General features: G+C 45.8%; 1 protein-coding gene across 1 annotated transcript in view; it reads right to left on the bottom strand.

Annotated features, from left to right (window-relative positions):
- The window catches only part of PSMD1 (proteasome 26S subunit, non-ATPase 1), a 99,913-nt gene that overhangs the window by 61,487 nt on the left and 14,399 nt on the right, over positions 1–24,027 (bottom strand). Inside the window, exons 6-16 of the mRNA XM_051999498.1 lie at positions 21,181–21,324; positions 19,871–20,097; positions 17,488–17,548; positions 12,385–12,513; positions 10,422–10,510; positions 9,623–9,701; positions 7,261–7,434; positions 6,339–6,450; positions 4,996–5,192; positions 2,911–3,006; positions 2,605–2,669 (exon numbers count right to left, since the gene is read on the bottom strand). Of these exons, the coding sequence (XP_051855458.1) occupies positions 2,605–2,669; positions 2,911–3,006; positions 4,996–5,192; positions 6,339–6,450; positions 7,261–7,434; positions 9,623–9,701; positions 10,422–10,510; positions 12,385–12,513; positions 17,488–17,548; positions 19,871–20,097; positions 21,181–21,324 (1,373 nt within the window). The remainder of the gene's footprint in view (positions 1–2,604; positions 2,670–2,910; positions 3,007–4,995; positions 5,193–6,338; positions 6,451–7,260; positions 7,435–9,622; positions 9,702–10,421; positions 10,511–12,384; positions 12,514–17,487; positions 17,549–19,870; positions 20,098–21,180; positions 21,325–24,027) is intronic.

Below are 24,027 nucleotides of genomic sequence, written 5' to 3'. Positions count from 1 at the left end.
AGATAGAGACAGAGAAACAGAGAGAGAGACAGAAAGAGAAAGAGGGAGACAGAGACACAGAGAAGGAAATAGAGAAAGAGACACAGAGAGACAAGATAGAGACAGAGAGAAACAGAGAGAGACACTACAAAAGCCAAAAGCAGCAACGACTCCAATAGCTCTCATCAGTCTAGTGTCAAAATAAGAATCAGGGAAGAAAATGAGAGCACCCGACATTTTCCCGGAGGCCCTGGGGCCACACTCGGCCCACTCACCTAGAATTTGTAAAAACTTAAGACAAAATTGCTGGAAACTCCTTTTCTTTCTAGAAAAGAGCCGGAATACCTCCCCGAAAGCAGAAGACAGAGCTCTGCTAGCCCCACAACCCGACAGCCACAAGGAGAGATGGGGGTCAGTGGGGTTCATTGCTGCTTCAATTTGGGGCCCTATTCAGGGCAGAGAACTCCATGGGAGGGTACCCGAACAGCGAAGGGTTCCCAGCTCACCCTGGAGAAGAGTGGCCTGGGCCCATCTACTTGGGAAGGGCTGGGCCCTAACCTTGGCCTACCTAAATGGGCGGCTACCTTCCCACCTGTGTCGAGTGTCCTCCCACTTCCCAGGTGCTTGCGCTCCAGTTCGCGGTCCCAAAGACTCATTCTTTCTGCCCACACCCAGTGAGACACCCAGGCCTGAAATCCCTCCTCTCGATCCCCCATTTCCCTGCTGCCCCTGTGATCTTCCCCCGGCTAAATGCACCTGTTCAGTCCCCGCCAGACTGCTCCTCACCCAGGCTCTCTTGCTTTACACTGGCTCCCCACGTTCTGGGTGGACATCCCTTCTTCAGTCTCCAAGCCTCCCTTCCCCCCCTCCCCACACACATCCTTTACTTCCCCCAACAAGCCCAGAAAGCTGGGACCCTTTTGGGTTTCATGTCTCTCCTTTAAGAACCAGAATAAACATCACTTCCCAAGACCCCCCAGCAGGGGCTGTGCCCCTTGGCCCTCAGGAAGGACTCAACACATAGGTATCCCTCGCTCACTGGCTCTCCCACGGTGGGACTTTAGTAAATGTTCAGAGTTGAATACAAAAAGGAAGAGGGTTTGGATGCTTTTGCCTCCACAAGGGAACCAGGACCCATGGGAGAAGTTGCAGGAGTCAGATCTGACCCCAAACTCTGAGGACTTTCTTTTACGCAAGGCAGCGCTTTTGAAGCAGAGTCAACCATGGCCTGCCTTGGGTGGGAGGTCTGGCCCGAGAATCCTGCTTCCTTTCTCGCTTCCTGCTCTTGGCCCCTGTGCCCAAAGGCTTATGCTCTCTCAACTCTCCTCTGGCAATCCCTTCCCCCCACATCTAAAGTGTCCCACCTCCCATGTGACTCTCCCAGAGGCCTCCTCCCAAGCTAACTACAAAATACATCTCCCCCACCATGGGCAGCAGCAGGCTGCTCCCAAACTGGCAACGGCTCCCCCTGTTCAGTGCCCCGGACCCACAGGATGTGCCCCTTCTGCTCTACCCTCTGCCCGAGTGGGCCCTTGCTCTCCTCCATGCCCGATTTACTCAGGTTTTCCTTCTGCCAGGACAGGGTCCAGAGCAAAGGAAGTCCTGCTGTGCCTCATTCATCTCCACATCTGACTTTTCTCATCTAACAGGGGTGCACTCCATCCCCACCCTCCCCAGCAATCTCAGCCTAGCCTGGCTCTGAGGTATCCTGACCAAAACTTGGGCCCCTTCCCCCTCTGCCCTGAGACCACAGTGCTCACTGTCCTGATCTGTCAGGGCCCCCCTTACAGAGGTCACTTCTTGTTCAGGCTCAGACATGCTCCCTGCTAGAACACCACTGATGGGGAAGCCGAAGCCCACAGAAAGTAGGGTCATGTCTAGGCTGATGTGGGCACTGGTGCTGTTCTGCGCCAAGGGCTCCAGGGAGGAAGAAGAAGACCTAACCCCTTGCCCCCATCCATCCCCTGCCAGGAGCACAGGCCATGCCATCTGCTGTCTCCCTGCTCTAAGCTCCATCAGTGTGGGGGCCACAGACCAAGATTCATGGGTACTGAGGGCACCGCGTAAAAAAGAAGAGCCTGGCCTGCAGCAGGGCCTCCAACTGGCAAGAGGGGGCCGGGCACCGGCTCTCCAGGCACGGAGAGGTCCACAGGGACCCCCAGGGATCCAGCAAAGATATCAAGGCAAAAGGGAATGTGTCTCCATCTGTTTCTAAGACCAGAAACGTGAAAGCCACTCTCCGTGGAACTCTCGCCCTCCAGGAGAACTGCTCCCCTTTACAAATGTTCCCAGAAACAGAGGCTATGCTGTCCTAGGGCCTGAGTGTGGCCCCCCCCATCCACCCCCATTTGAGGCTGCTGTGGGCCTCCACTCAGGAGGACGTGGGCCCCAAGCTCGTCTTGGACACTGCCGCCTGCCTCAGTCTCATCTCTACACTGGGAACAGCAACAGCGCCTCCCTCTTCAGGGTCGTGAGTGTCTGAGAGATCCTGGGCACAGGGGCTGGCCCACAGTAGAGATTGTATAGGTATTTATTCCCTTCCTGTGTACTTAAGTGACCCAGGAAGATAAAAAAGCCAAGTAAGTGAGCGTGAAAGCCAAGGGTAGGAATCAGGCAGCCTCCTACCTGAAGAGGATGAAGCCCAGGGACTCGACCGCAGCCCTTCGGACATCGTCGTTGACATCACTGACCTGCGGGGAAAGGTAAAAGGAGGTGACGAAAACATATGACCCCAAGCGACGGCAAAGACCGTGTCACCAAAAGTAATGTGATTGGGAAAGATCCTCACGTAAATGGGGCTTTCCTGGGATGAGGCTCTCTCCATTGCAGACCACGAGTGCCTCTCAGATTCTACGTACATGCACACAGATGCATCTTCTCCCCTCTCCTCCCCTCCCCGACACATGCACTCCCACCTGCCACAGTACTTACTGCCACGTGCAGCAGGCGCCGGATGGCCTTGTTGTTCCCGGATCCACAGTAAGCCATGGCCACAGTGTACATCCCAGAGCGACGGAGGATCGGGTCCTGAGAGGGGGGAGGGGAGGAAGTCACCATTTGTCATCCATGCTGAGTCCGGCCAGGGCCTGATGGCCAGCCTGGTACACAGGCAGAGAAAACGCGCACTCGGACCCACAAGTCAGAAGGAGGCCAGTGGAAGAGTGGAGCTACCCTGGGGGGGACCGGAGGGGATCAGATCAATGCCACTGCCCCCCTCTGGCTGGGAGAAGAGCTCATCGGGTAAGCCAGCAGCTAGAGGGGACAAGACGAAAGGCTGGGGGAAGGAAGAGCCTGCGCCAAACCTGCTCTGAGACGCTTCCTAGCTGGGCAACTGTCTTACTCGGGATCTACGATTGCTGCCAGCCTTGGAAGGTATTTGTGATGTACCAGGGCAGTGCCTGGCCCAAGGGGGAGAGCGATAAATGCTTGTTCCATTTTCCTCTGCCACCCCCCACGACCCCAGCCCACCTTTCTCAGCCCAAAGCTCACTGTGATCCCCCCTCATAAGGGAGACCTGGTACTGACCACGCTCTGCTCCGCCATCCCACAACACCCCAACAACTTGGGCCAGAACAAGATGAATTTGGGCACGGGAGCTGGAACGGGTCCAGCTACTCGAGAACACAGTGGGGAACTAGAGTACCAGTCACTAAACTATTAGCCTAAGTCTAACTGCCCAGCCAGACCATTCCAGGGCACCCCAGAAGGCAGGGACGGAGAGCCAGGCCGTGCCACCAGAGCCAAATGGCAGAGAGCGAGAATGGACGCAGGTGCCCAACGACGGGCAAACAGCTAAGAATTGTGTGGTATGCAAATGGTGTCAGTCATTTTCTTCCTAGGTTCATACCCATGGCCATTTGCCCAGGGCGCTGCTAGTGAGAAAGCTCCTGCGACTGAAACAGCAAGTGCTGGGCAACCTATCATATCAGTGAGCTGCCTGTGCCAGGGAAAAGGGGCGTGCCTGCCCCAGGGTGAGCCTTGCCCAAGGCCTATCAAAGGCAGGATCTGACTCTGGCTTTCCTGACTACACCTCTCCATCACGTGATGTTGCTTCACATGGGGAATTGTGACACTGTGAGAAAATGACAAGTTTAAATAATTCAGAGAAATGGGGGCAAAAGTGGGGGAAGGACCATTGCCACGTGACGCCGGCAGATCCAGGGCAACAATTCCCAAATGGGAAGGATAATGTCAAGGAAAAAAGCAGGAAGAGGCTTCTGAATCCTGAACAAGACAAGGAAGGGATGAAGAGGAGGTGACGGTGAGGGGGAGGAAGGAGCAGGCCCACCGCCGTGCTGATGAGGTTGACTTGGAGGTGCCTGTGATAAGAGTGAGCATGTAGAAGGAGAGGAGATCAGCCCGAGAAGTGAGACCGTGATGGAAGAGCGGTTAAGGGCATCCACACAGCAGCAAAACCTCTTACTTAAAAACAAGAGCACGGCTTTGTATTTGCTGAAAACTCAGGGAAGACACCAGTCCTTCATTCATCCCCGAAAGCTGGGCTCACTCTGTCTGCAACATGAATTCATAAAAGGCCACCAGCCCAGCGGAGGAGGGTGGGACCTCACACTCAGATCTGACCGATGGCTGATTAGTTTTGTTAAACCAACTTTGTCTCTATTTTATTTTCTGATTCAGAGGTGGATTTGTGGGAAAGGGAGAAGACATATGATAATAATATAGATGATTTTCTAAAAAAAATACTATAATTTCCTAAAAGGTATATTCACCTTCTTCCCTCGATCAATTTGTGGATTCCCTAGAAAGCCTGCAGAGGCTAGTTTGTAAACCACGGATTCTCTCCTTTTATCCAAATCAATTCATAGACTTGGCAGAGGACTCATGGGAGCAAATGTACATTATCATAAAAGATAAAAGACAAAGGGAAGATAAGGCAGTACTAAATGGAGAATAACTCAGGGGAGAGGAGGAAGACGAGTCAGCAAAGCGGGAAAGCCTGTGAGAGGTGACTACAAGGACAGTAAGGAGGCCATGGGATGCAGGAGATGCTGTCACCTTATCCCGGCACAGAGACTCAATGAGGGCGTCAGCTTCCTCCATCCTCCCGTACATCACCAAGGCAATGCCGACGGCCAGCCCCCGCAGGATCTTCTCGTGCTGGGTCTCCTGGGCGTAGCCAACCATGTCCTCGATAGCCTGGGCATTTTTGGAACCCAACATAACCAGGCCCAGGGCAAGGCCGGCTGCTTCTCCTGGACATTGAGAAGCAATCTGTTAGTAACTTACATTTAAGAGCTGATATTCTTTATATCAACTCAACAAAGCATCACGGACTACTCGAGACAAAAGGTACCGTCAAAAACCAGGATGGAACACCCCCATCACCTCTAACTGTTGCTACTTTCTTTTCAAACATTCTGCTACAAAGAAAAGGGCTGGACCATCTCTGTGGCGGGATCCTCGAGTCTGGCAAGTTCAACTTTTAATTTTAAATTGGACCCTACGTTTTGACGACTTCCAAAGCCTATATGGTTTTCTGAGTTGAGGAGATTAAACTATTTTCGAAATTCCCTCTTTTTAATTAAGTCATCAAAGGCAAGCCAGCGAGAAAATATCCCAAGAGACAACGATAATAAAACCCCATCCAGCCATGGCCAGTCCAGCCAGTCCAGCTGGCCAGGAGACAGCTAGGCCTTGGCTATTTTAGACAGATTCCTTGCCATGTATGTCCATGACAATGTGGCATTAGCCAGGTCTCTAAAGTGAGCCTGAGAAAAAGGATCCTTTCCCTTTTCTAATACAAATGGAATGGGAACAATGAATTTAGAAATCACCTTGATGTTATATTTCCATGCAACTGGAGGAATAAATTAAAGATATTTATTCCTTAATGTTTAAAAGTTTGTAGAGAAGCTGATGAGACGCTAGAGAGCTGGCCTCAGAGTCAAGATACAGGCCTGCTTCAGCTGGATCCTGCCTGGGGGATTCTGGGGATGCCCCTCATCACCCCTCACTGTACCCGAAGGCTTGGGGCTACTGAGAAGGGGTGAATTTGCACTGGCGAGAACCTGGCAGCTCCCCAGACTTCCTGACACTAAGGAAACGATGGGTCTGACTTAATGGTTACTGGTTTCAGAGGAGGTTGTGTTGTGTGTGTGTGTGTGTGTGTGTGCTCTTGAGTGTCTGTGTATGAGCTAGATAACAACCTCAGGGAGCAGCAGGATAAGTTTGGGAACCCCTCTCTGAACCATATTTCCAAATGCAAGCACAGAACAATTATGTTGAGATCTAGTGATCCAAATAATAACAATTTCAACCTTGAGGGGCCCCTGAAATCAGTTCAAAAGTACACCCAGCTAAGAGCCCCAGCTCTGCTACTTTGGGGAGAAATGCATCACCTGTCACAGCATCATCCTGGTACAGATTTGTTTTCAGCAGATCGTAGACATCCTGGCGGGCAGTGCCCATGGCAGCCAATCCGAGGCCCAAGCTGCCACCGTGCCGTACAATCTAGGGAAAGAATAGCTTCTGTTCACACTGGGCCCTTCTCACCCAACCTTCGGAAGACCCCTGGCATTAAAACAAACATGAACAGCTTATGCTGTGAGATGGACAAAAAACCCAAGGAGGTCAGACTCTAGAAGTCTAATGACAGGTCCTGAGGGAGAGCTCTCAGACCAAAAGGGAAAAGAGAATCAGACCGAGTCACTAAAAGCGGCTTCCTAAGAAGTGCACAGCCAAAGGGCAGCGTGGTGTTGCTGCGGTCCCATGAAGGAAGGGTTTACCAGGGAGTCAGGAAGCCCTGGAGCAAGTCCAGCGTCAGACATCTTTAGCTGTGTGGCTCTGGCTGACGGCCTCAGTCTGCTCATGAGCAATAAGAACTGCATCTTCCCACTATGGTAAGACCCAGTGCCTTGTTTGAGGGTCACAGAGCCAGTGTGTGGCAAAGGCCGGGCTTGAACCCAAGAGTTCCTGCTTTGGGGTCAGCGCTCTAGCCAATACATTCCACTGTGTAGGAAGGGGTAGCTTTGTGCACCCAGAAGCCCACCCCATACACCCCTTTTTAGTTATACGTGTGTGTCCCCACGTGTCCACACATCCCCGTGTACACATAAACTACCCAGGGCCTTGTTTTGATGGTTAAAGGGATGAGAAATGAATTTTTGAGTTTTATAAGAGAGACAAAGACCGCCAGGATCATTGTTGACAATTTCATGAACAAGGAAGTTAGTCTATTCTGGGAAATTGAAAACTTCCATTTCCTAAGACCAGTTCATAAGGAGCTGCCATCAGTCACCCCCTGTGCTTTCAGGTACTCACATCATTGCTGGCGTTCTTGAGCTGGTTAAGCAGGTAGTCAATGATGTCACCACCATGATTGGCGTGAATGAGACCTAATGCATAGAGACCTCCGCCCTCCTGGTAGGCTGACCCCGGTGAGGTGTCCTTGGGGAGATAGGTTGCCATTAACTGTAATGCTTCCTTCTCATGACCCTGTAAATTAAACAACAAAAACATAAGGAAAAAAACATCGTATTTTAGTGTGTTACTATTACTGACATCTGGCAAAATGAGCTCATTCTGGAGAAGCGGGGCCCTTTTTCATGAATTTAACCAATCCTCATCAATAAGCACCTTGTCCTACATGTTAAGTATACTGTGCTACACTCTAAAAGAACTATACAAAAGAAATGAAAAGCTGAAAGGGGCTCTAAGATACAGACTTGGGGCTGTGAAGGGCAGGGAGGACCTGTGAATTCATGGGTGCAGGGGAATTCCTGGGAAAGCAAATCCCTTTACCAGTGCAGGGGGTTACTTCGGCTCTTGGGAGTTGCCCGGGACACTGAGAAGTTAAGGCTTTTACTCAGAGTCATACTCCAAGAGGTTTCATAAGCCAAGACCAGGTGACTCGAGGCTGGGTGTCCACGCACTCTGGCCCGAGCCTCTCACTCAGAGCACAAATCGAGACTATATGATATGCATTAAGTGGAGCACAAAATGTTCTAAGATCTAATAAAGAACCTTTTCACCAATGTGGAGGCCAAAAATAAAAGTTTCCTTCTTTAAAACTTTTCTCTACAAATAAAGACGGGAGTGCTTTTCAGGGAGACTCCTGAGGTTCCAGTGTGCCTGGATATTGTTTCTGTCTCACTACTTTCCCAAACTTTCTTCACGCTATGCCAGTTTTCTCATCTTGACCCAGCTTTGGAGTAAGGAAATAGGCCTTCATCTTCTTGGGAAAAGGAGATCTGTAGAGAATTTTCCAAGAGTTCAGAGGCTTTATCTGGTACCTTATCCCTATCCCCAGACCCAGAGTTCAATGGAGAGCATGATGACAAAAACCAAGGACTTGAAGGGCAGAGACACCCAAAACTCAACCCAGTGAAAACTAAATTATAACCAAATAACCAAAAACCAAAATGCTGCAAATCCTCTTGAAAGACAAGAGAGCAGATCTGCAGAAGGAGGGGCTCCTGGAGCTGACCAGCTCACAGTCCTTAAGGCAAAAAGGGAAACATTTCGTTGTCATTAATTGCACAGTTTTCAATTCCAGTTAAAAGGGGACAGAGAAGTTAAGCTAAAACAAACATTTCCCTGGCCCTGGATTTGAGGAGGAATTTCCACCTGATGATACTCCCAAACATTCTCCAAATGGATGTTTCCTCTCCAGACCCTTCAAAAAGGGGGAGGCAGACTGACACTGACTGCTCATAAGGACTTTGCCAACCTTGGAGCTTTATACAGATGGTTCCTGGTTATCGCTCCTCTCTCTCATGCTACTGCCAATGAGATTTCTCCTATCCTTCAAGGCCATCATGCCCACCATGCAGCTTTCCCAGATGCCCACCAAATAGAAATGCCTCTCTCAGTCTCCCTGGGGATGAGCTCCTAGTGCACGAATGTGTATCACACCTCACCCCTACTGCTGGCAAGCTCTGACTGAACCTAAATGGGATACCCCCAATGCTTCCTCACGATGTGCATGGCCCCCTAATGAGGGGAATTCCTGTCCTTCTGCTGAGCTTGCTGCGGAACATGTACCAGTGAGTCCTGCAATCCCACAGAGCCTGGCAGGAAGAGAACCCTTGGCATGGCACCGGCCCCAGAGCTGTAATCGAGCTCCCAGACATGGAGGATGCCAACCAAAGGGTGGTAAGTCCAGGCTGCTTGGTGAGATCAAACAGAGCGACTTCGCTCTGGCAGATGCTGCTCCGTGCTACCCATGTGCCACCCTTAGGCATCTTCTGCCGGGAGGAGATGGAAAGGCCAGAAAGGCAGGCTATTTACTAGCTAAGGCAAAAAAGTGGGGCAAAGTTTGGAAAGGACATCAAACAGGAGCTGTCTCAGGGTGAGCCCTTTCAAATTCTGAGCTCCTGGCTCACGCCCGGCATACAGTAGGCACTTAACACATGTTTGTTTGGAGAGTTTAACACAAAACAGATGAAAATACTATTCTCTGGCAGACTACTCTTTCTGATGGATGGATCTGTGGAGAGAACGAAGGGAAGCTATTCCCTAAGGACTGGAGCCTACCACAAACACTTCTGGCGCCCAGAGGTCTCCTGGGGCCTTTAGCAGTTCCAAACTGTGTGGGTAACTAACTCAAATCTGCTTCATGTGCATTCTCAAGCAGAAAACCTGAAGAACAGCTGTTGGAGATTATTTCCCAGCCTGCAGTTACCTTATGAATCACACCCAGGCTGGCAGTTGCAGTAAACTTTGCCCAGTTCGTGGCTCTGGCGAGCCACTCCAAATTATCTCTGCAGAAAAAAAAGAAAAGTCAGTAATGTTGGCTGAAACACAGATTTAGAGAGATTTGTTCAAGCCAAGTTCAGGGCCATTGGAAAGCGGCTCTCAGCGGCGTAGAGGATAGAGCCTCGGTCCTGAAGTCAGGAGGACCCGAGTTCAAATGTAACCTCAATCACTTTACACCCCTGTAGCTATGTTAACCTAATTTGCTTCACAAAAAGAGAGAGAGAAAACCCCAACAAAATGGCTCCCAAGGAAACTCCAGTCTGCAAAAGTGTCATTTTCCTTTCCAAGAATCATAAACTCAGATCCTTGAGTCAAAGCTTGCTATTTTATCCCCTGCATTTGGGAACAGGCTGTTCATCTCCTACTCTGCAGTTGCAATCTTGTGCTTAGGATAAACATCCAACAACAATTCAGTCATCAGGACAGACTCTGGCGTCCTTCACTAAGTATTTATTTTACCACATGTCATGTCACCCTGGAGGTCACAGTCACGACCTCAAATGGTACTATTCAATTCACGCTTCATGGAGGGTTGTGTTTTCATGACAGAGAAAACATCACATGATTCCTTTACAGATAAACTCAACCCCATCAGCATATGAGAGTCTCATAATTTAAGAGCCAATAATTCAAATGGGTTTTCAAACATACAATAAGCAGCTTTTGTTCGTCTCCTTTTTTTTGTCCCTCCAACAAACACAGCAGAGTCAGGTTCCCATATTTACCTAAGGAACTGGTCACTGGTCGTCCCACAGTGCATGAACGAGTTGGCTATGACTGTGGCCGTGTGACATACGGAATTCCTCACCGCATCCTAGAAAGGCAAAGCCAGAGCTTTATCCAGGACAGTCAACAAACAGCAAAAGGGGGAAAAACATTTCTTTGACCAAATGAGCCAGATGGTTTAGAAAATGGAAATTTTTTTGAACATCAGAGCTGAGTATATTAATTATGATGTGAAATAATTATTTTGTAGTTATAATTACTTTTAAGGTTTGCAAAGCACTTTCATCACTATCCTATGAGGGAAGGGGACATCTTTATGTCTATTTTGCAAGTGAGGAAACTGAGGCTCAAAGAGATTAGTCATAGTCCATAGTCAGGATCTCAGACAACCTGACTGTCCAGAGAACAGACCCTCCCCCCCTTCTAATTCAGGGAGGAAATGTCTAAAGATGACAAACCCAGGACTGTAAGCCATAATTGCGCATTTCTAACTCGCTGCCTCGTCATCAAAAAATATGCACAAGGCATCAAAACAAAGCAAAATTAAATTTTGGTCCCCAGTTAACCTATTCTGACCCATTACAAAGTCCCTTGACTTTAGTTAAAGCCAGAGGTTGTATTACTTCTTGCAATCATATAATATTTTTAAACTGCCATAACATTTAGCTAACTGCACTTCAATATTACTGGTTTCCTTAGTAATCCTTTGCGTTTTATTTCATGTGTTTAAAAACATTATTTAGAGAAAGGAAGGTTTCAACCAGAGGGACCTGTGGCATAAAAAAGGGAAAGGATCCCTAAACTGAGATGATGGCCCAGAAGGAGAAAGCCTATTCACAAGGTGAAAGGCCATCCAGCCAAGGCTAACAAGCCGTGTTTCCTACCGTTCAGGATGGCTGGCTATAAGCCAATAATCAACAATTATAAATTTACACGTTGTCAGAGAAACCTAAGGACTACATGTCACATGTCATAGATCAATGCCATAGATCACCTGGAAGCCTCAGGTGAAGGAAGGCCAATGAACCACCCCAGAAGTCCTCAAATATTTAAACACTCCGACTATGACTAATATATCAGGACAAATACATGCATGAGTCCTCAGAGGCAAAAATTCAATTCTCCAAAAATAACCCCTGGATGAACAAGTTATTACTATGAAGGGACTCGGTAATGTCACTCCCAGAGGATGTGGGTGAGAAGCTGGTTTAGGCATGCGTGGCCAGCTTTAAGAAAAGATGGGAAATAAAAAAGAATGAATTCAGCTAAGAGACTGTAAATGAAAGCAGTTCTTCCCAATTATAGACGGGCTGTTTAAACAGTGGCCTCTCCTTTGATTATTTATGTGATCACTGTGAAAGAGCACAGACAGTAAAAATGAAAGCTAACGTAAGAAACACTGCCAAAGGGTAAGCAGAGGTAAAAATAAAGCAGTCTCTAAAATTGGAAGCAAAATAGGAAAACAACACCATACTTACACATATAACTTTTCAAGAACAAGCACACCAAACAACATTCAACGTGAAGAACACTATGAGTCAGGCATTTAATAAAAGAATCTTTTTCTTTACATTTTCATGAATTTAGGTTGTTCTCCCACTGTAATTTGTTCAAATTAATGAAGTTTTATTACATTCATTATTAGGGTGATGATAAAAAAGCAAAGTACTTTTGAAAAAATGACTAATTATAACAGAACATCACATGTTCACATCATTCTGTGCATATGGACCATTAGTATTTTTATGTCACTGCAGATCACTAAATTCATAACAAAAAAAAAAAGAAAAGAAAATGCTTTTAAAGGAGCAAGGTGACTGGACAGCAACTATTCAGCAGCCTAATCTTCACTCTTATGAAACATACTCATCTCGGGGCTCAGGAGTGATATATGACATTTAACACAGAAAGGCATCTAAAAGAAAACATGGTTTCCAAGGAGAATCACATGATATTTCCTACCTTAGTGTTTTTTAGAATCATGAGGTCTGTGTTATTATTCCGTATTAAAAACTGAAGATGTAACTCAATCGCCATTTCACCACTTAAAATTTTAATCATTTTTGATATCTGGTCCTTGGGTTCTGGATTCTGTAGAAAGAAAGGAAATGGGTGATGGAGACCGCACCTTCCTCTACCCTTGAGCCTCCAATACAATGACCACAGGAAGTACCATCAGCCCAGCTAGGGATTCCTACAGACTGACCCCACCACAGGGGAAGAAGCACCATGTGTTAAACCTCAGAGTACAGATGGCTCATCCCCCACCTCCAGCAAGATGGCCTGACTCTATCTCACAAGGCTTATATCCCAAAGTGGTCAAAGACAGACAGGAGAGAGCTGTAAGAACAGAAATGTTCCCAGCCTAGAGGGCTTCCTGTCCAGCTCCTGCACTCTTAGCTCCAGCAAAAACTTGAAATTCATACCACAATCAATAGTGATCAGGATATTCAATGAGAAACACTAAGCGACTCCTTCTATTCCCAGAAATACAGAGAATCAATCTCAGGCACGAGGAAAGAGGGCTGCTGCCAAACTCCCAGCATGACTAGAGACACCCTTCCCCTTCCCTCTAAGAAAGGCTCAGAGTGGGCAGAAAGGGCCCGGACTTTGGAAGCCTCAGAGTGGTATTGCACCGAGCAGATCAGAACACTGGGGTTCTGAGATGCAAAAGGAGACTCTAAAAGTCCAGAGCACTGAACCCAAAACACAGTAATGCACTTTGGTCCTCTGAGAATGATACCACCCACCCACCAAAGCAATTCTGCCCTCTGGACCAACATATCAGGGCATTCTTGCAGCTGCTGTCTAGCCCCTTTTATTGATCGTGTTTTTCTGGGAGTCCAATAATTTTAAAATTATCTCTCTTGATCTGTATCCCAGATCGGTTGTTTTTCCAATGATATATTTTACATTTGCATCTTTTTTCCCCCATTCTTTTTGTCTTTGATTGCTTCTTGACGTCACATGGAGTCTTTAGCTTTCAAACGCCCAATTCTAATTTTTAAAGAATTATTTCTTCAGTGGGCTTCTGTATTTCTTTTTCTATTGACCTATTCTATTCTGCTTCTTACTTTATGGTGGTCTTTTCTTCAGTGAGTTTTCCTGCCTCTTTTACCAAACTGTTCATTCTCTTTCCATAATTTTCTTGCATTATTCTCATTTCTTTTGCTAATTTTTCTTCTACTACTCTCACCATTAACTCTTCCAGGAATTCATGTTGGCTTGTGTCAAGTTCTTTAAGGCTTTGGCTGTAGTTATCGTCACATTGTTGTTTTCTGATTTTGTCTTCTGGTCTCCCCCCTCCACCCCAACCATACTCCAGATCCTTTTTTTGCCTTTTGCTCATATTTTCCAGCCCATTTCCTGATTTTGAACTTTAAAATTAGGCTCTGCTCACCTGGGGATGGGAAAACAATGTCCCAAGCTTCAGCTTTACCAGCGATGCTATTTTCAGAACTAATTCTAGAGGTGCTCCTAAGGCAGGGCAAGCTTGGGAGGGGTGTGGTCACTACTCTGCTGGTCTGCGGTCTGGGATTTACTCAAGAAAGTCCTCCTCCTGGCCCTGGTACTGTGACCAGCCCTCTTCCAGCCGCAAACACTAGCACTCCTCTGCCTCAGAACTACAACTAGCGCCTCTGCTCCCCCTGTGACCCATCACAAACACACCTCTCCCCCGGACCTGCAACCTAGACTGTATTTGGGCGATAAGACTGCCAATCAGTACCAGCTGCACCCAGGGCCAACAAAGGATCCCCTGTGATCTCTATCTGGTCCCCTTTCTGTCTTGGACTGAGAGCACCCAAAACTGCTGTTGGAATTGCTACCACCAAATACATGAGGTACATTCAAGCCTCCAATCCGGTAGCAGTGACCTCTCCTGCTGATTCTAATTTTTCCTTAGGTCAGAAAAAATGTCTCACTCTATTTGTTGGCTCTGCCACTGCAAAATTTGATCTGAGGCCTTATTTTAAAGTTATACGGAGGGGAATATAGAGAGAATTCAGCTGAGTTGTGACCATTAATATAATTCTCTAACCTTGGTTCCACCCTACCAGGCCAAGTAGATTTAGAAAGACTCCAACAATCACCTCATGAAAGAAACCCAAAAAGAAAAACCCCAGGAACTGTAAAAGCCAAAACGAAGATCTACCCTATCAAAGACAAAATATTGCAAGTGTGCAGAAAGGAGTCAAATAAAAGGGAGCAACAGTGAGGATCCCAAGAGCCCAGGCAGCTTCTATTCTAAAAAAGATGAGAATCTGAAACATAATATTCCAAGATAGGAGACAGTTTTACAACTAAGAGTAACTAAGCCAGAAAAGCTAAATATAATCTTATCAGGGGTGAGGCTGGAAGTGGAATAAATTGCCAATGAAATAAAATTCTTGTGAGCACTTCTGATGAAAAGACCAAGAACTGAGCTGGAATTTTTAAATACAAACACGAATTCAGAAAAACTTTGAAACTGAGCAATTAGAAGGAGCTATCTGATGATACAGCGCTAACACTCTAATAGGGGGAGATGATTCATGTCTCCTTTCACAAACTATCTCTTCAAAAATCTACCTATTGAGTGAAATTTTTTAAGAGCAGAGATCCCAGTATTGGGGGTAAAGGAGGAGATGGGCTAGTTCTGTTCTGAGGGCCTGAAGAGGAAAGAAAGAAGGGAGGGTAAAAAGTGAACAAATCTTCTATAGAAAAGAGAAGCAGTGGGGAATTCTGCTGTTTCTCAAAATTGGGGAGTGTGAGAAGATCATACAAAGAGGAAGGAGTGGAAGAGCTCCTGGAAATCAGATGGACCTCATTATATGAAATAAAGGAGGTTGAACACCCTGTTGTTGGGTCATTTCAGTCGGGTCCGACTCCCTGTGATTCCCCTTGGGGCTTTCTTGGTAGATGCTGGGATGCTTTGGTATTTCTTTCTCCGGATCATTTGACAGATGAGGAAACTAAGGCAAATAGTCTAAGTGACTTGCCTGGAGTCACACAGCTGGGAAGTGTCTGAGGCTGGATTTGAACTTGGAGAGGAGCCTTGTTGACTCAGGCTGGGCACTCTGGGTGCCCTGTACATACAAACACATGCACCCACAGTTCAGTGTAGAAATACACCAAACTCAACAGGGAATAAGCAAGGATCAGAAGCGAGGGACATTAAACGTGAGGGAATGGTCACAGGCAAAACAAATTCCCTGATTATAAAGAAAGGGAAAAAAGACGTCAAGAACTAAAATCTAAGAGATGATGTTAGCTGGGGAATGGCTGACAAACAGTGGCGTATGAATGAGACAGAACAGTACTGTGCTGTGAGAAATGGTGGGAGAGATCATCTTAAACAATTCTGGGTGGTATGGACCAGAGGAGAGTTAGAAGAGCCAAGAGAGGGATTTAGTACAACATTAAAAGAAATGATGAAAGGGAAGAATCCTGAAAAACCTGGGAGAAACCTGCAGGACCTGGTACAGATTGAAGTGACCCAAACCACAAGTGATTAAAGGACTACAATAACGGTCCAGAAGACCAAAGATGAGACCCACCACCCACTACTACGCAGACACTTTCAGGACTAGGAATGGAAGGAAGCACATTTTCAGATACAGCCAGGAGATGATTTTGTTTTACTGAATTTATTATATATGAGAGAGGACTCAATGGGAATGCCGTCTGTCCTGTGATAAGGCCTCTCTAACTCATCTCCCAGATCCAAGTCACCCTTTTTTCCATTCCACATTCTTTGGGTACTCTCACATCCCTGTCATGGGCACAACCAGCACATTATTAATATGTGTTGCAGATTACCTTATGCAGTTTTAAAGTCTCAAAATCCCTTCATTATTAGGGCTTTCCTATCAGCTGACAACGACAAAGCTCAACTGTTAATTTTTTCCCTTAATCTCTTTTCACTAACCAGTATCTATGACATTGTTATATTCATACTTTCTTTTATATAAGATATTCTCAGATATTCCATCTTAAAACAAAACAATCTCCGCATCTTCATCCTGTTCTTCGTGCACCCTCTTGATATTCAGACATTTCCAAAAATCCATCCCTATCTAAGGAGATCCAGGGGAACCAATTACAGAGTCAAAAGGTGAAATTATAGACAGTGTAGGAGGCCCACTTCTGGGAATCCCATTTGTACACTATTTGCCTCCAAGCTGAAACAACTCTGGCTGTTCAAACGGTCTAGGTAGAATAGAAAAGTTTATTAGAACATTGACTTGGGAGCTTCCTGGCACCTTTGGACAAGGTGGCTCCTGAACACCTCTGAAGACTGGTCGATGTGGAAAGTCTAATACTTGTGGTCCTTCTTTGGGTACCTTAATAGCTTATTGCTCTTTTCCTGCAGATTCTCAGACATACTCTGGCAGAGCTGTGCTTAGCCATCCCTAATAACTACGTTCATTACTGCTCTGCTGATTTATCTAAATACTATAGAATATTCACAGAATCTGCATCATGTATCTGCAGCCATCTTTGGTTTTCTGTCCATCTCCACTTCCCCTACAGGTTATTAAATAGCTCAAAAGAAACACGAGATGTGCAAATTTGGGGACATCTCCACCCAAATGTTCACAGGGACTATTGTGCTCATTTTGGTCTGACTGGCCACAATTGGACACATTGTACCTTGGCTCTATCATGGTGATATCATTTTGGTTCTCTCTGAGAATGAAGGTTAAGTGGGACACTTCCATTGGCTTCTAAGATTTACCTCAGTCTAGAAGGTGTTCCCTGAATGGCACCTGCACCAAAACATTATCCCCCTCCCACTCAGACCCCCAAACCAACAGCCATATTTCAGTGTTTCGTCACCTCCCAGGGAGTTGTCACTTTGCAATGTAACCTGTGGATTATGTATAAATCTCTTCTCTGCAAGGAAACAGACCCAATCTTCTGGTGGGTCCAGAATCATGCTGTATGTCTACTTGTAAAAACATAACATTCCTCCACACAAATTATCTAGCACTTAAGAGATCTACTGAAGGCACAGAGCATGGGAGACAATTTCATAAATAATGCTCTTTCCATCCAATCTAATGTCTCAGAAAAAATACTCACCACTTCCGGGGACTTCCCAGCAAATGTGTGGCTTGGTTTTTCATCTGTTTCCATACTCTCACTGAAAGAAAGGATAGAGTAACAAGTCACTCATCTGAAAATCCAATAAACAAAGAAGAAAGGGACAAAGAGAAAAGGAACACTCCCGTAAATCATAATACCAAGTGTACAAGACACATCTGACATGTCTTAAAAAACGAGACTCTACTGCCCGAATCACTGAAGAAGATAGGAAGCAAGTGTTCCATTAGGATAGAGCAGATGTGAGAGCTCCAGGAGTCTATATAATGAGACTGTGGTCAGTTCTGAAATCTTAGGATAAAAAAGTGTGTTTGAAGGCTGCAGGGAAGAGAAGAGAGCTTATAATTATAATTAACTGGCTTTACATTTTTATTAATTTAAAATTTTGTTTTTTCAAGTTATACGTAACATTCGATCTTTCTTTATTTTTACATATTTTCATATGAGTCATGTGGGGAGAGAAAAACTAGAACAAAAAGGAAAAACCATGAGAAAGAAAGAGAAAGAGAGAAAGAAAAAAAAAGGTAAAAACAGTATGCTTCAATCCTCATTCGGTCTCTGTGTGTCATAATTGATCATCACACAATCTTGCTGTTGCTGTATACAGTGTTTTCCTGGTCCTGTTCTATACACTCATCAGTTTCACTTTCTATAAGACACTTCACTCCCACTCATCCTACAAGGCAGAATACTCATTATTAAATCATTTTCCAGATAAGTAGACTAACAGTCAGAGAGGCTGGTTTGCCCAGCCAGAGTCACAAGGCCAATAAATGACAAAGGCAGGACTAGAAATCAAGCCTTTTTAGCAAATAACTATAAACAAACCTCACCTATTTAAACAATGACAGAAAGGAGAAAAGGAATTGATAATAGCAATTTAATAAAAGGAATGCAGAGAGTTAGAATGGGGAAATTTAATATGTGGTCAATAACTGTTTTCCAAATGGGCTCTTCCCTTATGACTACCATTTACAGAAGTCATGGCTGACCTCCATCAGGACCACCTCCCAATCTCCATTTTCCCACTGTGGGAAAGGCAGTCCTGGGACTAGGTAGTTTTGCTTCTGACTAGGTGATCTTGGGAGGTTTAGTCCCTCTAATTCTCCAATTTGCAAGAGATTCTTCTGTCAACTCAGCAGGCTCAGAGTTCCCTTCTGCCTCACAGAATCAAGCTTGGGAAAACGGCTCTAAACAGCTCTTTTTGTGGTGGCCAAAAATTGGAAAATAAGTAGATGCTTATCAATTGGAGAATGGCTGAATAAGTTGTGGTATATGAAAGTAATGGAATATTATTATTCTATAAAAATGATGAACAAGCTAATTATAGAAAGTCCTGGAAAGATTTAGGTGAACTGATGCTGAGCGAAACAAACAGAACCAGGAATATATTGTACACAGTAACAGCAAGATTGTGTGATAAACTATGAAAAGCTAAGTTCTGCTCAATGGTTCAGTGATCCCAGGCAATTCCAATAAACTTTAAAAAGAAAATGCATCTGCATTCAGAGAGAGAACTATTAAGACTGAATGTAAATCAATAACATGCTATGTTCATTTTTTCTTTTTCTTTCAATTTTTTCCTTTTGTTCTGATTTTTCTCTCCCAAAATGATTCATAAAGAAATGTGTATTTTAAAAATTAATGTACATGTAAAATCAGAAAAAAAGGGGAAAAAATAAAAGGAACATAAATAGATATATTAACTAATTAATCAATTAGTAGATAGGCAAGTAAATAAATGAGCCCCCTGTTGCCCCAGTTCCATCCACACTGCCTTCTCCCTTATATTCTAAAGAAGGCTGAACCACACCCTGGACATATCAATAAGTCAGAGCAGTATGTGGTGAATGACCTCCTGTACCTCGTTAGCATCCCTAAACAGAGCAAGCATCAGGGCCCATTCCTGTTGTGTCCTGTTTTTCAGAGCTCCCAAGTTGAGGGGATAAAACTTACTGTGCTTTCTAGAGTCCCCACGCTGGGTTGATTAAAATATACTGTCCTAATAGAAAAGTGATGAGGTAGGACTCTGAGAATGGCGGAAAAATTTATTCCAAGTTCTTTCTCTCTTTTATACCCTCTTACCTTTATGTAACCAAAATAATACTGGGCATGTGCTAAGTATATACTGTGTACGAAGACCACATAAACAACTTGCTATTGTATGTAGCTCGCCACCTGGTATCACTCTGCTTCAATCACAACACAGGTTGTCACTGCCTCCTGACTTCTCAGGAAGGCCAAGAGCCCTTAGGGGAGATGGGAGCCGAACCAGACACTGTCAGCAGGTTCCCTCTGGGTGAAGAGTTTTACACCTCACCCAGAGCTCCCCCACTGCCTGTGGCCCTCTGCACATTCCTACCTCTCTTTCTCAGCCCCAGGCACAGTCCCTGTATTGGTAGAGCCAGGCACTGAAGCGATGGGGGTGCCGACAGTACGGAGGTTCTGGATGACGGAGGACAGGAACTGCTGGCTGGCGCTCTCATAGAGGTCAAAGCAGATCTGATATGCCATGAGGAGGTTGTCTTCTTTGACCAGTTTCTCCAAGATGTCACTCACAGCCTGAGGATCATCTAAGAAAATCAAGCACTAAAATGGCAGAAAGAAAAGAAACGAGAAACTTAACAGGATAAAAGCAAACTTGAGCCACGAATCAACAGGAGCCATACTCAAACCCGATCCTTCTGGGAAGCTTTCCCCTTGTTCTACCCTAAAGCCTCAAAACTGGGGAGAAGGCAGACTCTGAAGAATGTAAATTCTTTGTCTATCTCAACAGTGTGGGCATTCTGAAACAGTTAAAAAGAGCTGGCCTAGGGTTCCAAAGAAAGTCATTCAACCTCTCAATGACAAAAGGTCTGCAGAGAAAGAGCATTCAAGCTGCCTGCCCTGGCTTAGAGCTACCTGGCCCAGTCTACACCAGTTCCCAGGTCCAAGTCCTATTGTTCCTTTTCTGCCTTAATACCTAACGAAGCAACCCAAGAGTTGACAATATCAAAAGGCCCTTGAAAAAGGTGCCTTTAAGAACACATTAAAAGGAAGCATCCAAAAAAGCTTATTTTCCAGGAATAAAATTAGATGCCACCTACGGGGCAGCTGCTTGTCTGTGGTTCTCTCTCACCACCCACTCTGGCACCAAGATCACCTAAAGAGATTACTCGCCATTTTGCTTAAATGAAATTTTCTGTGGTAGCCCCGTGATTACTCCATGTCTCCCCTGCTTCCATCTAACTTAGATTTATTTTTTTCATACAAAAACATGGGCCAATTGGGCTTTAAATTCCTAGATTAAAGCACATGAGCACCTCCTGTCTATACTAGCAGAAGAGACTGCTATTATCAAAAAAGCAAAAGTCACTTCTTTCACGTTGGCTATGGAGACAACAGGGGCCACCAATTGCTTTTTCTGTGATCATATGCAGCGAGCTATAACGGCAACACAACCAAATGTGCCTGTGGTTCTCAAGATCAAGAAAAAAGTCAATAACTTTAACCTTTAAAGAAAGCAGACAAGATTAGGATGTTTCAGTTTCGGCTGTACAATACAATAACAATCATTAGAGAATTAGCAATGCCCAATCATGGACACTGGGAGACCTTCCAATCCACTACAGGCCAAAGGGCACGTTGGCTTTCAATACAGCCGAGAACAGAGAGGTAAAAACGATCTCTCACCTGGCAAACATTGATGAAGTCCGGCTTCTCCAAATTCATGTAAATTTTAACCAGAACTCTTAGGACTCTATTACGGAACTGCTTATTCTGCATTAGAGACATACAAAGCTTGAGACTGTAGGCCAGCATCCCGGGAACATCATTCTGAAAGACACCATCGAAACGCTGCATCTTTATGGGGCTACCAGTGAAAAAAGTTTACTTGGAGCTAGCTCATACAATCTCATATGACTTCATTCAGATCCTAGATATATTAAAACGGCGGCAATGCAAAGCAGATGAGTTTTCTGGTTTACTTTTATAGATACTGAGGGTTTACATTACTTTAAACACTGAAAGTTTCATGTAATCATTATAAATGAAAATCTTCCCTCACCAATTCTACCACTCCTGGTGCCAGGAATACACTTTTCTTTGTGATCCAGAGATTCCTTTATGCAGCCCATTGACTGAATGGTGGTGACATCCAACAATGCTGCTACTCACAGGGCTGGAGGATGGGAAGCTTTGGGCTTTTCCTTTCATTTTGCTGAGCTCTTTTCTCGCCCCTCCGAGGCCTCTCAGACAGCAAAAGTCTGGGCCTTTTGGTGATTTGCAAGCTCCCTGAGCCCACATTGAGCTGCAGCAGCCTGATCCTGCCTTGGGGACCTTCAAGGCAGCTTAAAGAATATGGAGCTGAGAGTCTCACTGCTTTCCCTATGTCAGACCTTATGTGGAGGTGGACTGTGCTCACTTGTGGACCAGAAGATGTTTAAGGAGGACATTTACTCAGACAAAATTTCTGCCGGGTCATCTGGTGGCTGCTGAGGCAGCAGGATGAACTAAGCAAACTTCTCATTAGGAATTCTTCTGCCATATACAAGGAAGCAGAGCAAACCCATCCAAACCCATCCCTCTTCCTTTTGTTCCTGTTTCTTTCTGCAGAAGGGATCCCAGCCTCTCAGGTCCTCCTCTTTGACTCTCCTCTCCCGAGTGACCAATGGTGTCTTTAGCGGCTGGCTCAGGTAGCCACTGCTCAGGCATCAGCCTTCCTGGCCTCTCTAAGCGGAGGACCCTGCACGGGGCCAGGCCTCCTCGCCGCCTCTGGGATGCTAACGAGACAGGAACGACTGTCTCCTCTGGGAGGAGGGGAAAGAAGGAATATAGGGGGAGGCAAACGTGATGTAGAAACAAAAGATATCAAAGAAAATTTATTTTAAACAAATCTTTTATCTGTATATGTCAAAAACTTGGAAATTTTTCTAATCATTTAAAAACTGTCCATATGAAGAGTTTCAGGGAGTTCTGAACCTATTTCTTAAAAACACGAGGAAAACTGACATCAAGAAAGATGATGAAGTTGGACAAAGGCCTTTTGCATGATGAGTGGAGGGGATTACAAAAGGAGCAGTTTAGGAGGCCCCATCAATGATGTGCTGGCTCCATTTAGAGCCAGGTTATTTTTATGAGGCATAATATTCAACTGCTACAATCATTAAGATCAGGCACGGAACTAAAATAAAATGAGAACCAGGCTTTGGGATCCTCGGAGCAAAGTGTGAAAACAAAATCTTCAAAAAGAATGGAAGCACTTCAGACTGACAGTTCTCATCACCAATATCATTATTAGTTATTAATTAATTAATATCATTATTAATAATCTTAGAGTAATAATAGGGAACAAAAAGGGAACTGTATCACTTGTAAATAAAATATTTTCAATAACCAAATCAGGTTTACTTCAGCCTTTTAAAACTTGTTTTACAATGTACACGACAGCTGGAATAATGGTAAGTGAATAACATTTAAAAGAAAACATGCATTTCTTCATTGTTTTTGTGATGCTGAGGGGAAGGGGCACGCATGGATCCCCAGACCTTGGGGAGGCTGAGCTAGTCAGAAGTGGGAACTAAATTCAGCACTGGCAGGGTCAGGCCCCTGGCAATGAGGGCAGGGGACACCAAGGGCAAGCGAGCCTAAGCCTCCTGTGCTGCCTGGACTGGGCCAGGTCGGGGAGTGGTCCCTGCAGCTGCAGCCGAAGCAAGATGGGACAGCTAGACTCCCAAAGGAAAAAGCCTATACCCCTGGGGTTCTGACCAGAGAAGTCTCAAGAGCCTGGTGGAGAGGCCCCTAGGTCTCCTTTCTGTGTCTGCCCTCTATCATGTAGTATCCCCCAAAGAGAAAGAAACCCTCATATCAAAATTCCCAGGTTCCCAGGCTAGGGACCTAGCCACTCCCTGTGGGGAGACCAAGAGGTGGCTAGACAGCAGACCGAAGGTCCAGGAGGGCTCGGGCCCAGGGCCTGTCTTCCCTCCTAATTCACCAGTGACCTGTCCTCTTGGTGCCTGGGATCCTCCAAGCTTGGGTCTCCCATGCTGATCCTTGCACTTGGCTATAGGACCTCGGGTCACTCCTGACTCCCTTTAGTCTCAGGCTTCCTCTCCCAATGGAGGCACAGGAATCCCTGGCCTCCCTACAAACACATGGCGGACCCCCGGCACTAGGAGGGGTGCTGGGCAGGATCCAGGTCACACTACCCAGGATCCAAAAGAATGACTGAATTCTAGGGCCCAGGGGTGAGACCACAAAGTCCTGTCAATAATTTTATGGAGGAAAGACTGCCCAACCTGCAGAGATGGGCACAGTGGGAATGGCATCTGGCTGGGAAGGCCAGGCCAAAAAGCTCAGAAAGGAGTCTGGAAGGCACAGAGTGTGGTGGACAAAGGTCAAGTGCACGAATGATGAGACACTGCGCCAACTGTGGAGCTGGCTCCTTCTCAGGGAGACCCTGTCCAGAGGACAATCCCCGGGGGGGCAGAAGCTTAACGCCTAGGACCAGGTCAGAGGCCACGGCCAGGGTGCTGACCT

This window comes from Antechinus flavipes, chromosome 4, assembly GCF_016432865.1.
Source record: "Antechinus flavipes isolate AdamAnt ecotype Samford, QLD, Australia chromosome 4, AdamAnt_v2, whole genome shotgun sequence".
Lineage (NCBI taxonomy): Eukaryota > Metazoa > Chordata > Mammalia > Dasyuromorphia > Dasyuridae > Antechinus > Antechinus flavipes.
This window is presented reverse-complemented; position numbering and strand designations above follow the sequence as displayed.